The following is an 11,134-nucleotide window of genomic DNA, read 5'->3' on the forward strand; positions in this document are numbered from 1 at the left end:
TATTAGCCCACCCTTGTCATTTAGTAAACATTTGTACCGGTATCAAAGTACGCAAGCAAGCACAAGTTCCCCTTTTGTATATAGCATCATCAAACCGCCGATCTTCTATTTGTTTTACTGTTATACTTTGTCAAATTTCATTCTCACGAAGCCTCTCTTACTCCTACTCTGAACCTGACAGAGGGAATACAAAGTTGTTCAACTCAGTGTCATACATTATAGGGTGAGAAAAATAAAGGAGAGCACAAAGTAGATAGCCGAGCACCCTACATCATTACGTTCTTCTTTGTCGTTGACACGACAAGACATTTTTTACACCATGTCGTCTCTCAAGCACCGCATCTCGGCGCCACTAGAAGCCGGCACGTCGATCCTCGACGCCCAAAGCCTCCCATCTCACGTGAACTCGGCCTTGGATTACGTCTCGAGCCGCCTCGCCCGCAAGGGCCTACACATCCCGCTCGTCGTCGTCAAGAGGGAATGTGAGCTTCCCAGGGACGAGACCCGCGCGTCAGTGCCGCCGCAGCAACCGGCGGAACTGGCCGCACCACTTGCAGCACCTTCCAAGGTGCCCGACAGCGCACCGTCGCGGGCAGCAACCACCGGTTCATCGCGTATGTCCGCCTTTAAGCTCAAGCAGCTGAGGGCGCGGTCAAACACGCAGCCGCTACTGGCTTCACAAATGAGCTCAGCCGCAGTAATGCCTGACATGCAGAGGCGAGCCTCGGCGGATAGCCCCGGCATCAACCTGGCTACGAGGCAGCTGTTCCGGCCCCCGCCACCCCTCGAGAGCCCCGGCCTGATCCCCAGCATGCCATCTACCCCTTCCGCCACATCCACCACCAGCAGCGCCGCCTCTGGGAGCACGCAGGCGCCCAATGAGTACGGAATCTACCTGGTGCGGGCGACAGCTATTGATAGCAGGACGGAGCGGACGCTGCGCGAGACCATCGACAAGGCCGAGCGCCGGTTCGGCATCGGCACCGACTGGCTGCACTTCCCCATGGAGCCCGTCGAGGTCAAGGCCACTGAGGAGCTCATGAGGCGGTCGCTCAGGCAGCGCGAGGTCATGTTCTCCGCCGAGGGCCTGACCCTGGTCTCGCTCGATCGGCTGTACACCTTCAAGAAGGCGCTGGCGGCCTACTCGCGCACCGACGACCCCATGCACCTCGAGGACGCGGTCGACGAGCTGAGGAGGTACGTCCTCGCCAATGGCAGGCGGCCGCTGCAGCGCCCCGATCTCGTCTCGGCATATTCACACGTCCCCTTTGCTGAGACAAGCCTGCGCGACGTCGCCCGCATGTACCGTCGCGCCTACGGTGGTCCCTCCGGAGAGTCGGGCATCGTGTGCAACGGCATGATCAACTACATCAACAGCAGCGATGGCTCCATGTCCCTACCCATTGTGCTTGCCTCCAACGTTACCAACAACAACGAGAGAAACACAAAGTTCAGGGTTGGGAACAGAACGTGCGGCGTCTGCGACGAGGAGCACTTCCTGGTCGCGGCCCCAGATGATGAAGTCTCACCCATCACCCCAAAGGTCAGGACGGCGAGTTATCTCGCCAAGGTCGGAGTTGCCGAGCCTGTGCGGCCCCAGATTGCAGAGCTGGAGGCGCCAATGGACGCGTCGCTGCTGGCTGGATTCCAGTTCACTGCGCCCCATACGCCCCCAGCTCCCAAGCAGCAGCCGAAGGTCCCGGTGCTGAGGCTCCAAACGTCATTTGACGACGGGCCCGTCAGGAAGCCCGCCATAGACCTCGAGTCGCAAAAGTCGCCCGTGGAGGTGGCCATCGGCATCGCCATGACCTGCGACGAGGCCATCTACAGCGACAGCGAGTCCGAATCGGGTGGCTGCGAGCTCGGAGACTCCATCATGAGCTTTTACATCGACGAGAGCGACATCCCCACCGCCAGGCCTACCGAGAACCCTCCGCAACTGCCGCCGTGGAAAATGACACCGGCGTTCTCCATCGATGAGATCCTCAACCGGAGGCAGAGCTACTGCGCCCCTGCGTCTCCGGTTGACAACCACCTCGGCCCGCCCACACCGAGAGGGTATGATGATGTTTCACCCATCACTAGAAATGAGTGGGAGTTTCTTCGTGCGACCGATGCCTGGAAGACTAGAACCGCGGCGGTAGAGACGTGTTAGACACACTGACTGCCTGCCTCATAAGCCTTTGTTGCAATTTTCTTATCTGATGATTTTTTTTTCTTTTTGTATTTCTCTCTCTTCAGCTGTCCCATGTACGGACAGACAGTATGTAGCGATAGCGGGAGTTTATGGCGTGTGATGATACCTTGGGATTAAATGTTTTTCTTGCTTGTTCAATTTACTCTAAGCGTTAGCTCTGCAACGGTCTAGAATACAAAAGCCTAGAAGCGGCCATGTTCAAAATAAATCATTTGCTTGACAAGTACCTACCACCCAAGCGGTCCGCGGTGATGCTCCAAGTTGTACCATGTGATGATGCTGCAGATACCAACCGTCTGATAGTCGAATCGGCAATGCTAATATTCGGTGTGGAACTTGTATCCTTGAGCTCAATTCTCCAAGCATGAACCCAAAAAGCCAACTCATCGCCAGCCATATCTTGACGATGCATCCGCCTGTTTGGCCTTGTTCTGGACGAAGCTGTCTTCGAGAGCCTCCCGTTGACTCTGGACGGCATTGACAAGTTGGCGCAGGTTGTGCTTGCCTGGCGCGATCCCCTTGACGGCCTTGGCTGGCGCCTGCAGCTCCCCAGAGGCACGCATCTCCTCGTTGCTCCGGTACTCTTGGTCCAGATTAAAGTTGATAACCTTGGAAGCCGTTGCCGACTGCGCGGCCGCTGAGCCGCCTCGTCCAAACAACTCACGCCTGGCAGCAGCTGACAGGTTGAGGTCGTTCGCGATGCTGTCCAACGACTGATCCTGGCTGCCCGCGGCGACCGATGTGGGCTGCGCGTACGCTTCTGGAGGCTGGTAGGATGCATAATCTGAGTAAACAGCATCTTCCGTCACGCTGTCCTCGAACATGGGTGCGTAGCTATTCGTGCTGGGCTCCGGCTCTCCTGCTGGCTCGGCTGCATCTTCGCCGAGAGAAAACAATGAAACCTTTTGCTTCTTTTTCGGTGGTGCTGCAGGGGGACCAGCAGTCTTGGACTCTGCAAGTTCTGCCGGCTGCTTTGGTGGTGCTGCAGCCGGTATGCTTTTGGGCTTGGCGGCAGTGTTCTTCTTGCCAGCGGGCTTCCTGGCCACCGACAGCGGCCGAAACATCAGCGGCTTGCCAACCAGCTTCACTTCCTTCTCCGGCTCTGGTTTCGGGTCTGCCGATGTCGAAGAGTCTACAGAGGTTGTCGCGGCCTGTTGCGACTTGGGTGGAGGTAGGTTAAGCTTGAGACCCGGCCCTCCTCCTAGCTCTGCAGTCTCGTCATCCTCTGCATCTGCAGGCTGGCTCGCGACGGGCTCACGACTAAAGGCAGCTTCGGAGCTCGTTTTGAAAAAGCTGAACGGAACCGCCCGCGCCCCTCCTCCTGATGCTGATGCCGATGCCGTCGACTTGGCGACAGCCGGCGGGGCTGTCTCTTTTGGAGCAGGCAGAGCCGACCTGAAGCTGCTGAAGAGTCCGCCCCCTTTGCCTTCTGTCCTGGCCCGCTTGGCAGGAGGCTCATCTGATCCTGAAGACTGCGGTAGGCTGACGACTATTTTGCCCGGATTGCTGCGGTCGATCAGCTTTTGGAACGGCTTTTTTGTGGTGGCGGGTTGGCTGGTTGTCGTTGCGGTCGGGGCGGCGGGAGCGACAGGGCTGTCTTCGGTTTCGGAATCGGAGTCCGAGTTGTAGTTGACTAGACCCGACATGGTGGATGAGGTGAGGTCTTTCGGTAGTCTGATGAGAGTTTGTCGTCGCGACACTGTAGCTTGCCACAAGAAGTAGTCTAAATGTTGCGCGTTGAAGACTTGTGCAGGCGCGTACAGTGACGTCCCCACAAATTTAGTGGCTCTTACGTAGGTGTGACATGGGTTTGACCCCTGCAACGGCGCGGGCCCCAACTGTGATTTGCGCCAACTTGGACTGATGATCATTCATGCAAGCAAGTGTTGCTGCATTCAAAGTCAGCAAAAGGTGCATTTCTTTCTCGCTTTGTCACATGTGATTTTCATTGATTATCTCACGAACAAGAACCAAAAACGCAGACATCGTACCTACATACCTCGAAATATCTCCAGAATAATGATCCATCCCTCAAGATGATAGCGACAGCCGCCGCCGCCGTGGCCGAAGGTTCCAGATCGGCCTCCCCCGTCGGTTCTGTTATCTTCTCTTCGGTTTCGCTCCTTGTGGTGTCCTTCCTCGTCCTGCTTCTCCTTCGCTATTACCTTCCGTTACGGACAACGCCTGCATATCTCCTGGTACCCGTCTTCTTCGCCATCTGGTTGCCAGCCTGCATCGTCCTACTGGTTCCTATCGATCTCGCCTCGAGCGCCGCTACCGATGATGAAGCATCGAGGGGCATTTGGCTTCCCGACCGGTTGCTGTTGGTGTCTTGGAGGATCACTTATTGGCTCACGTTTGTCTTGACATGGTAGGCTATCTTTTACGAAGCGAACATTCCGAGCCGCAACAAGATCCGGGAGACCAAACTGACCTCACTACCATTTCCCCCCCATCGCAGGTTCATCCTCCCCGTACTTGGCGAATACTCCGATGCCGGCTACCGCGAACCAAAGGATCGTTTGATCTACTCACTCCACCAGAACGCCCAGTACTATGCCATTGTTCTTGGCTCCAGCCTTGTCGGACTCGTCTATGTCATTTGGTCATATGGCATGAAACTGGACGCGCTCAAGAGTCTCGTAATGGCCCTCGCCTACTTTTGGGGTCTTGCGCTGGCTATTTATCTCATGGGACACGGTCTGGTCGCGATCCCCCGTTCGCTTATTCGGGCCTTGAGCATCAGTGGCCAACTGCGTCGCATCCACACTCGCGCCCCCAAGATCTACGAAAGGATGGAGGACGCAGAGGCCGATCTCGCCGACCTAGAGGCCCAGGTTACCGAACTCGCGAAACGGGCCAAGACTGGGTCTGCGAGGGACTTCCAGGACTGGATTGAGGAGCTGGTAGAGCTCGCTTGCCTTCCCGATGGCATACCGGGGCAGATTGCATCCAACAGGGCAAGCCTGAGCAGCAGAGCCTTGCCCACTGTCATTACGGCAAAGTACATGGCCGACCTCACAAGGCAACTTGTCCGCGCACGACATGCCCGCAGCCGGTATGTGAGTGAGTGGAATTATCTCCTGCAAGATGCCAGGGAGACGCAAATCATCCTGGACTCTGCAGCGTCTAAGAAGCTCGATTTTGGTACCGCTACTCCAGGGGCCGGCTTCTGGGACCGCATCACGATTCTCACCCCGCACACCAGATATATCTACTACTACTATGTGCTACCGTACGCAAAGGCCTGTCTGGGAGGCTTGCTTGCGCTGGCCTCGGCTTGCATTATTTGGTCCGAGATGATCAAGCTGGCGTTTCCCTCGCTGTCCCTTATTCGCCTCAGCGTCGTCCATCATTGGATCACCGACAGCGAAGGGAAGCCGGTCGGCCAGGTCGGATTTGCAGGTCAGATGGCCGCATCCTTTTGGATCTTGTACATGATGGCTGCGGCGTTCATCTCAATCACCGAAGTCAAAGTCTGGCGGGGCCGTGCTCTGGTGAGGCGAAACACTGCCCACGAGTCGGCATTCTGGTACGCCTCTCAGGTTGCACGTCTGAGTGTACCGCTGTCTTATAACTTTGTGACTTTTATGTCTCCCGAGGTATACAAGCGAACCGTCTTTTTCAAATTCCTAGGTCAGCTGATCAATCTCACACCCCTCGGTTCGTGGTTCGATTACCTCTTCCCGGTGTTGGTGCTCATTCCCGTGTGCGCAACTTTGTTTGGACTGTACGGCAAGGTGAAACGCATGTTTGGTTTTGGATTTGACATTGTCGGCGACGAGGGAGATGAGGACGATGGCATGGCTGGTTACGGTACCGGCTCGTGGCGCGAGGGCCGCGATCTGATCGAGCGTGAGCTGAATGGCACATCGATCCGGCACCGGCTCCGAGCCACCGACGGCAGCGGCACGGGCGGCCGCGCGGCACCAATCCTCTCAATACCTGGTGCGAGGGGCAACAACAATGGGACACGATCTCCGAGCACGACACCTTTCGCCACATCACCCAACGGCGCGTTTGCTTCGTCATCGGGGGCAGGGGCCGACTCTTCGAGGCGCGCATTAGGCCGTGGCGGCCAACCTGACGAGGATCCGGAGGATGACAACTTCTTCACTGCGCTGGGACATCGCATGAAGAACACGATCGACTCGATAGATACCCCCAAATGGCTACAGGAAATAGGGGATGGCATCAAGAAACCAAAGTGGATGGGAGGAGACGATGATGATAGGGCCAATAATGGTAGTGGAAGTGAAGGGCCCGATTTTAGACGGTGGTTTGGAGGTGACGGGCGCATCAGGTTGTAGGGTATATTATCTCAGTTTTAGATCTGTAGCCAGAGCTCCAAGTAATCATGTTTATATTGTTGTCATGTGTCTATTTCAGGGTATCCGCTGCAAGTCCGTCTATGTAGTATATTCTGTAGGCCACAGTGTCGCATTTTCATGCCCAATTATCATTAGGGTCTTCAACGTCTTCATCAATGTCTTTACCAATATCACTTCTTGCCTCGCATCTCCGACCACAGATTATCCACGATTTGAAAAACAGCCGTCACGTCGCGTCCGAGGTCCTCGTCGACGCGACCTCCTAGACGTTGCTGGATCTTGTCAGGATGCCACCGCACTCTCTCCTCTTTTAGTCGAGCCGCGACATCCCCGCCCGCTGATGACGATGAAGCTGCCTTACCACCTGCTTTCTCTTCAGCTACAGCATCCAGACACTGCGTGAAAAACGCCTTCACCCCGGCGCTGTTGACGTCGGCCCGCCGCCCGCTCTCAACAGGCCATGCATCGCCCCCACCCGTAAGCAAGCCCAGCGCCTCGTCCTCGGCAAGGCCCTTGTCCCAGCGTGCCCACGCATCACAGTACCTCGCCCAGCGCTCCCGCCACTCCCTGCGCAGCCTCCTGTCGCGACCCCTCCGCAGCCTGGCCTCGACCGCGTCGTCGACCCTGCCCGCATCGTCCCTGGCCCTCCTGTCGCGGGCCCTCTCCTCGTCGCGCTCCGCCCTCTCCCTCCGCTTCCTCTCCCTGGCCTCCAGCAGGCCCGCGTGCGTCTTCTCCCACATCTTGGCGCGGATGTGCGCCGCGTACTCGTCCTCGGTCATGGACTCTAGCTCGCCCGCCCCGCCGCCCAGCGTGTGGATCGGCTGCCCGTACACGCCCTCCCAGTACGCCGCGCCCTCATCGTCCGCCATGGCGTCGAACAGCGATTCGCGGAAGGCAGCGTCCGGGTCCAGCGGCGGGCCCGCGAATGGGTCCTCGGGTTCCGGGTCTGGCGGCGCTTCTTCCTTGTCGCGCCGTCTTCGCCGGTGGCGGTGTCGGTGGCTCGTACTGCTGCGCTCGTCCTCGCCGGCTTCCTCGCCGTGGTCGTGGCGATGACGGCGGCTTCTGTGCCGCTCATCGTCCTCATCTCCGCGGTGTCGGCGAGACCGGTGGTGGCGGTCTGATGTGTGGTCTGATTCCCTATCACGGCGGTCCTTTTTGCGCGCGGGGTCTTTGAAGCGAAACTTGCTCGGCCTGGTGCTAGAGTAGGAGTCGTTCATTCCGCTCTTCGAAGACTGCTCCCCTGCCTCTGCTTCGGCGTCACGAGACGGGCGGTCCGATGGCTGCGGCTTCTGGGGTTGGGTTCGTTTCGGCGATGCTGGGGAGGCGCTTTGGGGCGGTTGCGGGCCGTCGATCTGGTATGGGTTTATCGAGGAGAGAATGCGCGCCCGCTTGGACGGCCTTTCTGAGGGATCGTTCATCATGACATCGAGTTAGATTGGGGTTGGGCTTAATGAGTCGAGTGTTTTTGCCTCTTGCGAGTTTTTTTGCAGAAAGTTGTTGACTGGTGATGGAAATGCTGCAGGGACTAGCGGTCGGTGACGTCGATCGGGTTGCGCCACAGGGGTGTCCGTATCCACTGCAGCCATTAAGGTTTGGGGGGATTTTATAGGCCTGTAGGTAAACAACGATACACTTTCGGTCCATGCTGTAATTAACGCACGAGCTGCGAGTCGCTGCTGTGTGACTTGTACATTTAGGCCCATACATGAAATCCGATGCATGCTCTGTGGCGTTCAGGATTCTTCAATAGGCATCAAGAGTTTCCCAATTTCGGCAGGCATACTTGTGGTGCATCGGGAACCTACCAATTGTATCTCCTGACCTAAGCTACCTCATTATAATATAAGGCTGCATGCATTTTCGTGGCATTAATATGGAACAGGCCAAAATGGATGCCTTTGAAGACTCCAAAGTTCCAGGTATAAATATGCGTTGCACGTTGTGCTTTCAATTTCAGCATCCGACACAAGCCTCAGTTGTTTTTTCGGCAGTTACTTGCGCCTGAGCCCAGCACGGAAATCCCTTGTGGGCAAACATTATGTATTGAAACCACCCAGACGCCTCCCGAGGCTCGCCATCATACATCAAGATTACATGAACGAACAAGGTACTCGTTCGGGTCAACTTCGGCCGAACCCCACCTATGCCCTCCTGACAAAATCACCAACTACACCCCCGAGCTGGCTAAAGAGCACCCCCTTGAAGATGGCCTCACCCATCTCCTCGCCCCAGTGCCCAGCCGCCTTGAGCTTCTCCTTCCATGCGGTACGCTGAGCGATCGGCAGCTCCTCCCAAGCGACCGGAGACCCGCCCTCCTTGAAGGACGAGGCGTCGGCCTCACCGTTGACCTGGTTGGATCCGCCAGCATCACCCGCAACGACGACGTGGGGCGCAAACTCTATCCCGCTCTCGCCCTCGCCTTCGCGGAGCACCACGGGCCCGTCTGCCTCGGCCAGCCTCTGCAGGAGGGGCCTAGCCTCGCTGCTCCCCTTGCCGGCCGCCAGGTGAGCGCCCCATTTCGGTGGAGTGTGGACCCAGCTGGCAGGGGCATACTTTCTGGCGCCGAGGATGGGCTTGTCCGTGAAGTTGCGGATCTCGAGGAAGCTCTGCAGGATGATGGCGAGCAGCAGGACGCCCACGCCAAAGACTGTAAACACCGTCCTGGGCGATGGTGCTTTCGAGGCTGCCGCTACCACATATCGCGGGGGTTGTTTTGGCTTGATGGGGTTCGAAGCGCGACGTGCGCCCTTGGTCGACGTCGCTACCTTTTCTGACCCTGGTGTGGCCAGCTTCTTCAGTGGGATTGTGTGTACGACAGCCGTGTTTGCGACCGAGACGGACGCAAGTTTAACGACAGGCGGTCGTCGTGCAGAGGAGCTCGGCGCAGCGGGAGTCGTCGCAGCCGAAGCCGACCTGGCCGATTTGGTCGACTTTGGCGGGGAAGTGCTGGACGTGATGAGACCGGCGGAGGGAGGCACCGGCGGGTAAAAATGAGAGAAGGATAGACCAGAGATGGCATGCGGGTGGACATCGCGAACTGTGGTTAGCGGGTAGAGCTTGCTAAGCACCTCGATCCCCATTACGGATGCGTGCTCGAGTGTGAAGAGTGAGATGGAGAAGTCGGCTCCCGCAACAGCAATCACGAACTGCGTGTCGCCAGCGCTTGCGCCGGGAGCTGTGGGCGGGTGCAGGTTCACAGCGGCCAACGCTGTTGACTGCGCGACATGCTTCGGGAGCTTCGTCTGTATAGAAACACGCGCCGGTGCCCCTGCCTCGGTGCTAGCGGTTGAAGGAGCGGCCGGTAGTCTGTATGCCTGCAGCACAACTCCCGTCCGCTTTGGCATGTTGCAGACCGCAACCAAGAAGTTCGGGGTGAGGAATCTCATGGCGCGAAAGATGGGCCGGGCCCCTCCCGTCGCAGTGTCGTGTGGAGTTGTGAATATCAGCTGCGGCTCGCCATCGGAAGCGCCGGACTTGGAAATATTCAACATGTAGATCTCGTAGTCGTTGCAGTAGACTAGCCTGTACTGCTCCTCCGATACTTGTATCACGTCCACATCGTTGGCCTCGCTGTCCAGGTTCAGTCTGCTGCGGGGCTTGGGAACCGTGCCGCCCGGGGCCACATCGAAGAGGGCTATTTGTGCCTGTTTTGCTAAGCCTGTTGCAGCAGCGCCGACCTGCATGTAGCCAGGGAAGGGGGCTGAAACACGCGTGATCCTCTGGTATGCATCGGCGTCCTTTTCTGAGAATAGCGCAGTACGCGAAAGCTCGGATATCTTGCCAGTTTTGCTCTTAGACGAGGGCAGATCGGCGCCAAAGATACGAAAGTGCTGGTTGTTTCCTTTCTTTTGCTCTTCGGGACTCGAGTTGACACCAGCAAACAAGAGCGTCGACTTGCCCTTGCGCTGACCGGCTGCTAAGCTAGTCACATTGTCCTCGTCGCGGCTCAGCTCGATCTCGGCGCTGGTTTCGAGTTCTTCTGGCGATGAAGTATCAAGAATTGTCTATTTAGGGGAGTTGACAGAAATGTTAGTGGGGAGGTCTCGTTGTTGAAAAATAGCTCGCGTGGCTGCGGCCTTGGACGAACAATTTTATTTCCGACACCACTCCTCCCTGCGCCTCCACCACCACCAACTATGAGACGATCTTGATCTTGCGGGTCAAAGTCGCATGCATAGAGAGGATATGTGAGGGTGATTTTGGCGGCGGCGGATGTCATGGTGGCAGGATTTTAGACGGCGCAAAGCCGTTGATGCACTTCGGCTGTGTCGGTGCTTGGGTTACTGCGGTGGGGGGTATCGAATACAGTGAAGAATTGCGTGGTTATTTTTTTTGTTCGGTTTATTCAAGCAAAGCAGGCAGGCAGGCTATGGTGATGAATTCATAAGCGATACTCTAGGGTAGAGGTTTTCGTGGAGCTGTACAACGATTGTTGTCCTCAAAGGTCATGGAACTCATATCTGCAAGATGAGCTCATTATAAGAGACTTCGGGACAGCTAACCAAAAACTGTACGCAGCTTCCAGGTGCAGTCTCCCTATTTGGATTTAAGTGGGGTAGACCTCGGCCCTGTGTTGCATTTGATTGGTTGTCGGCCTTGGAGCTAC

At 57.1% G+C, this 11,134-nt stretch overlaps 4 protein-coding genes across 4 annotated transcripts; 1 reads left to right on the forward strand and 3 right to left on the reverse strand.

Moving 5' to 3' along the window:
* Positions 1-70: 70 nt before the first annotated feature.
* Positions 71-3,913, reverse strand: MGG_05004 (uncharacterized protein). Its single transcript, XM_003712459.1, has 2 exons — positions 2,429-3,913; positions 71-2,322 (listed from the first exon to the last, which is right to left on the reverse strand). The coding sequence occupies exon 1, from the start codon at positions 3,841-3,843 to the stop codon at positions 2,581-2,583; it is 1,263 nt and encodes a 420-aa protein (XP_003712507.1). The 5' UTR covers positions 3,844-3,913; the 3' UTR covers positions 71-2,322; positions 2,429-2,580.
* Positions 3,914-4,061: 148 nt separating this feature from the next.
* On the forward strand, positions 4,062-6,572 carry MGG_05005 (LMBR1 domain-containing protein). Its single transcript, XM_003712460.1, has 2 exons — positions 4,062-4,568; positions 4,659-6,572. Exons 1-2 carry the CDS (start codon positions 4,234-4,236, stop codon positions 6,505-6,507), a joined length of 2,184 nt encoding a protein of 727 aa, XP_003712508.1. The 5' UTR covers positions 4,062-4,233; the 3' UTR covers positions 6,508-6,572.
* On the reverse strand, positions 6,543-8,028 carry MGG_05006 (uncharacterized protein). The gene has a single exon (XM_003712461.1). The coding sequence runs from the start codon at positions 7,947-7,949 to the stop codon at positions 6,699-6,701; it is 1,251 nt and encodes a 416-aa protein (XP_003712509.1). The 5' UTR covers positions 7,950-8,028; the 3' UTR covers positions 6,543-6,698.
* A 641-nt stretch (positions 8,029-8,669) lies between these two features.
* Positions 8,670-10,747, reverse strand: MGG_05007 (uncharacterized protein; the record flags this gene model as incomplete). Its single annotated transcript, XM_003712462.1, has 2 exons — positions 8,670-10,532; positions 10,616-10,747. The coding sequence occupies 2 exons, from the start codon at positions 10,745-10,747 to the stop codon at positions 8,670-8,672; spliced, it is 1,995 nt and encodes a 664-aa protein (XP_003712510.1).
* Between the last annotated feature and the right edge of the window lie 387 nt (positions 10,748-11,134).

Source organism: Pyricularia oryzae, chromosome 3 (assembly GCF_000002495.2).
Source record: "Pyricularia oryzae 70-15 chromosome 3, whole genome shotgun sequence".
In the NCBI taxonomy this organism is placed as follows: domain Eukaryota; kingdom Fungi; phylum Ascomycota; class Sordariomycetes; order Magnaporthales; family Pyriculariaceae; genus Pyricularia; species Pyricularia oryzae.

Excerpts from the sequence above, each read along its gene's own strand:
- MGG_05004 (XM_003712459.1), bottom strand. The coding sequence starts at position 3,843 with ATGTCGGGTCTAGTCAACTACAACTCGGACTCCGATTCCGAAACCGAA.
- MGG_05005 (XM_003712460.1), top strand. The coding sequence starts at position 4,234 with ATGATAGCGACAGCCGCCGCCGCCGTGGCCGAAGGTTCCAGATCGGCC. Across the intron at positions 4,569-4,658 it reads CTCACGTTTGTCTTGACATG|GTTCATCCTCCCCGTACTTG; the intron begins GTAGGCTATCTT and ends CCCCCATCGCAG.
- MGG_05006 (XM_003712461.1), bottom strand. The coding sequence starts at position 7,949 with ATGATGAACGATCCCTCAGAAAGGCCGTCCAAGCGGGCGCGCATTCTC.